The sequence below is a fragment of the Monocercomonoides exilis genome (assembly GCF_001643675.1).
Source record: "Monocercomonoides exilis strain PA203 chromosome Unknown scaffold8-1962414, whole genome shotgun sequence".
NCBI classification, from domain to species: domain Eukaryota; phylum Preaxostyla; order Oxymonadida; family Polymastigidae; genus Monocercomonoides; species Monocercomonoides exilis.
The window spans coordinates 1,496,061-1,500,072 of record NW_027150553.1 but is presented as its reverse complement, the minus strand read 5'-3'; the positions used below and the strand labels follow the sequence as shown (position 1 = coordinate 1,500,072).

The following is a 4,012-nucleotide window of genomic DNA, read 5'->3' as shown; positions in this document are numbered from 1 at the left end:
AGATGGCTCCTCCACTTGACACTCCATCTGAAACAGAATCGCTTGTTCCGGTTGCCTTCGATCCATTCCATTCACACCAAGTGAACGTATTCGGTCCATTATCTGTTACATTATGTCTTCTTGGTTGTTTCTTATTATTTGAAGTTCCATTGCATTCAATATTCCTTTTCCTGCAACATCCAGTGAATGAGGTGTTTGAGACAGTCAGAGAAACCAAGGGGTTGTTCAGAGAGGGAACAATCCCTCCATCATATGCATCACAAATAGAAGAAAATGAGCAACTACTCATCAGATAAAAGGCTTGGGAGAATGTGGTTGAAGGCAAACATGCATCATTTGCTGTTGAAATATTGAAAAATGTGAGTTGTGAGAAGGAAACAAGGAGCATTGAGGAAGTTGAAAGGAATAGGGCTTGATTCACTCACCGAAACATTTCCTTTCCCTCTCTCATTTTCCATAAGCCTACCATGCCTCTCAACGAGATATTCATCAAGATCCAAATGAGCTTGAGTTCCCTTTTCCTGCCTCTTCTCCTGCTTCTAAAATGCATATTTCCAAAAGAAAAGCTTCTTTTTCTTCAATGCCTCCAAATTGAAACAAGAACATAGTCTTCCTCGTCATTTGCTTTCCCTAAAATCTCTTTTTCTTCTATTGCCGCCTTCTGCCTTTTTCCACGTTCCATTCGCTTTCATCTCTTATAAATGCGATCGCAAAAATCAAAATTCTTAAAAATAATTAAAAAATTAAGAAAAATAATAAAAATTTAAAATAAGAAATTAAAGGATATAGAAAAATTTAAAAGAAAAAATAAAAAAATTAAAAAAAAATAAATTAAAATAAATCATGTTATGAGCTTTTTGATAATGAATTTTCTTCACACATTTTTTCTAAATCATCGGCTCTTCTTCATATCCTCTTCCTCTCTAAATATTTCTCTGTACTGCCTACAAAACTCATCTGCTTCGTCTTCGCTGCCTAAATTACTGCTAATAACTTCGCTTCCCTTTTTCTTCCTAAAAATATAGCCAAAGTCCAGTCCTCAGCTTCGCTTTTGCTCAAATAACTCCACCAACTTCATTCCAAAAAGAGAAGAAGAAGAGGAGGAAGAGACGAGAAAAAGGCAAAAATGATAGTGACCAAGAAGTCGAAGAAGAGGGAGATGACGCGACAACGAAGATAAAATATGTGTGTATGCAATAAAATTTGCTGATGTGATGCAAATGAAAACAATGACGGCGAAGAAGAAGATGATGAAAAAGAAGACGAAGATCTTATAGAAATCTTAAATGTCGGATATCTTCTATCAGAAGATATTCTCAGCATCGCAACCTCGTTCTCTTCTTCAGTTGCAAATCCTTCGATGGCACAACGCAAAAGGCGATAGCAAAATGACTTAAATCCATTTTGCCTGTAATCCACTCCAAGCTGCCTGTATCACGCCAAACTGCCTGATTTTCTCGTATATTTGGTTCAAAAGCCAAGTAATCAAATCCAGTTCCATCGCTCCCCCAGGTCCATAAAAGCAATGTCTTGCCCTTCTTATCCCAAGAAAGGCACCTTGCTCTGTCCCAACTGACTCCAATGTCCTGTTTCAGTGATTTGTCCCAATCACCCCAACAATGCTTTTTCTGAAAATGTCCTCTCAATATTTTTAAAAATAGTTCCCTTTTCATAGTCATTGATCATCCTTCCTTTTTGCCTTGGATATCTTCCAACCCCGTTGATTTCTGCTCCATTAAATTTCATTTTTCGTCGTATTTCTATCCATCGCGCATGTTTAGTCCAAAATGAGTAACATAAACATTTATGATAAAATATATTCAGGATCTAATATATTTGTAAGATAACATTTGTCTCGCTTCCTCGCTGTTCTGCTCTGCATGGAATAAATTGTTCATTTTAAATATAAATTGACTGAATCACAACTTTGGAGAGGATACAGATAATAATATCTTCACAATCAACAGAAAAATATAAAATACATACATTGAAAATTCTTCATTTCCATCGAAAATATTGTCGCTCCACAGCCATCCATCAATCAATATGAACAATTTCATCTTCCATCAAGCAAACATTCTTTTGTGATACTCAACCCTTTCACTGGAAATATTTCGTTTAGTCAACCTGTCTTTGTTTTCACTTCGGAGTCTCACTCCGTTGACAGTTTCTGAGCATTTGGCATTTCTTGATCATGTTCCATAACGAATAAGAGCCACAAAAGAAAAGAAAGTCCTACTCGATGTGCCGTGGCTGAATGGGCATATGAAGACAATGCGATAACAATAGGATGGATTTATGGTGTGGGGTGAAGGAGTTGAGTTCTTGGAGGAGGCAGGGTTTAGAGAGGGAATGGAACGATTAAAGGATGTTTTTGTGGAAAAGAGGTGTTTTTGTGAAGTTTAAGAGGCATAATGGATGTGTGGGAGATGGATAAGGATGAGGTTGGGAGGGGTTATTTTTGAGAATTTTGCTATTGGGAAGGAGTTGAGGCAGTGTTTATTATTTGAGAAATGGAATTTGATGTGGAGGAGGTGGGATAAGAGGGGAAAACAAGAAGGGCAGAAGATGGGTGGAGTGAATAGAATATATTTATTGGAGGAGAGGATTTGAGATAGAGAGATGTGTGGAGGAGATGTTTTTTTATTTTCAAATGCAGGGAGAGAGAGGGGGTTCATATGAGGCGGAGCAAAGAGAAGAGATTTTGTGGATGAACAAGTAGAGGGGGAAATGGGGTTGAAGAAAAAAAAGTGAGAGATATTTATTTAATATTTTAAATTTTTTATTGAATGGATAGTTTGGTCGCGCCTTTCATTTGCAGGGCAAGGGATGGAGGCGGAGGCGGAGGAAGACGGGAAGAAGGAACATCAGGCGCAACACTTTGCATTGGGGGTATGGAGACAGAGGTGCGACAGGGATGGAGCGAGATGAGGGGCTGACCAGGAAATGGTGTCTTGCGCCAGAGACAGAAAAAGGATGGAGATATTTAATTTTGATTAGGAGAAGGATGACGGGAGAAGAAGTAACAGGGAGTGAAGGAGAAGGGATTTGGGCGAAGGGGTAGAGACATTTGGTGGAGGGGCGTTGATATTTTGGAGGAAATGAAGAGAAGAAGAAGAAGATTTGGGCAAGGGATGAGAAGGGATTCTTCAGATGGAATACTCATGTCTTTTCATTATTTTACAAAATAGAGTTTGTGGAGGTTATTTGAGTGGAAGCAGAACAGAGGATTGAGCTTTTGTTAATATTTTAAAAAGAAGAAGAAGAAAGAAAGAAAAAAGTCAGCGAAAGGCGGTCATTGCGAAAGATGTAGGTTTGCATTTTTTTATTAATATTTTTTATCAAATGTTTTTATTTTTTATTATGAAATTAGGATTTTTTGCAAGAATGTTCAACAACGATGAATGAACAAGGAATATGGTTTGAGGGGATATTGGATGCATTAAAAGAAATCAGGACATAATAATTGGAGGGGAGTAATGAGAAATGAGCCGGATGAAATATAAATGAAAGGAAAAGAGAAGAAGATATTTTTATTTGAAGGTTTTGGAAGGCATTTACGATGAATCTTGTTTAAATCAAAAAGGAATGGCGGAAAATTGATGATACAGCAAAAGAAGAAATTTGGCAAAAAGTCGAGAAGAAGAAGTGGAAGATGGTGAAAAGAAAATGGTACGGGGCTTTTCATATTTTTATTATTGAAATTTTTTGCAATTTTGTATTTTTGTATTTTTTAAGATTTTGTTTTATTAAATATATATATTTTTAATGATAGCAGGGGTTTTTGCGTGAATATTCAAAAGCGATGGAAGTGAATGGAATATGGAAAGAAGGCAGAATTTGATCCCAGAAGAAAAGGGGATTTTAAGGAAAGTTAATGACGAAGAACATTTGAATTCCGTTTCCATTTAGCGGAACAAAGGGGAAAAGATACTTTTCTTATGGGAGTATGCATTTCAGAAGCGGAAGAAGAAATAGGAAAATGAAGAGTTTCAGTGAGTGAATCACGTTT

The 4,012-nt window shown here is 36.9% G+C and overlaps 1 protein-coding gene across 1 annotated transcript; it reads left to right on the top strand.

The window, feature by feature from the left end:
- The first annotated feature begins 2,201 nt into the window (after window positions 1–2,201).
- On the top strand, window positions 2,202–3,643 carry MONOS_17155 (uncharacterized protein). Its single transcript, XM_067870048.1, has 3 exons — window positions 2,202–2,301; window positions 2,798–3,313; window positions 3,374–3,643. The coding sequence occupies exons 1-2, from the start codon at window positions 2,299–2,301 to the stop codon at window positions 3,062–3,064; spliced, it is 270 nt and encodes an 89-aa protein (XP_067733105.1). The 5' UTR covers window positions 2,202–2,298; the 3' UTR covers window positions 3,065–3,313; window positions 3,374–3,643.
- The last annotated feature ends 369 nt before the right edge of the window (window positions 3,644–4,012 follow it).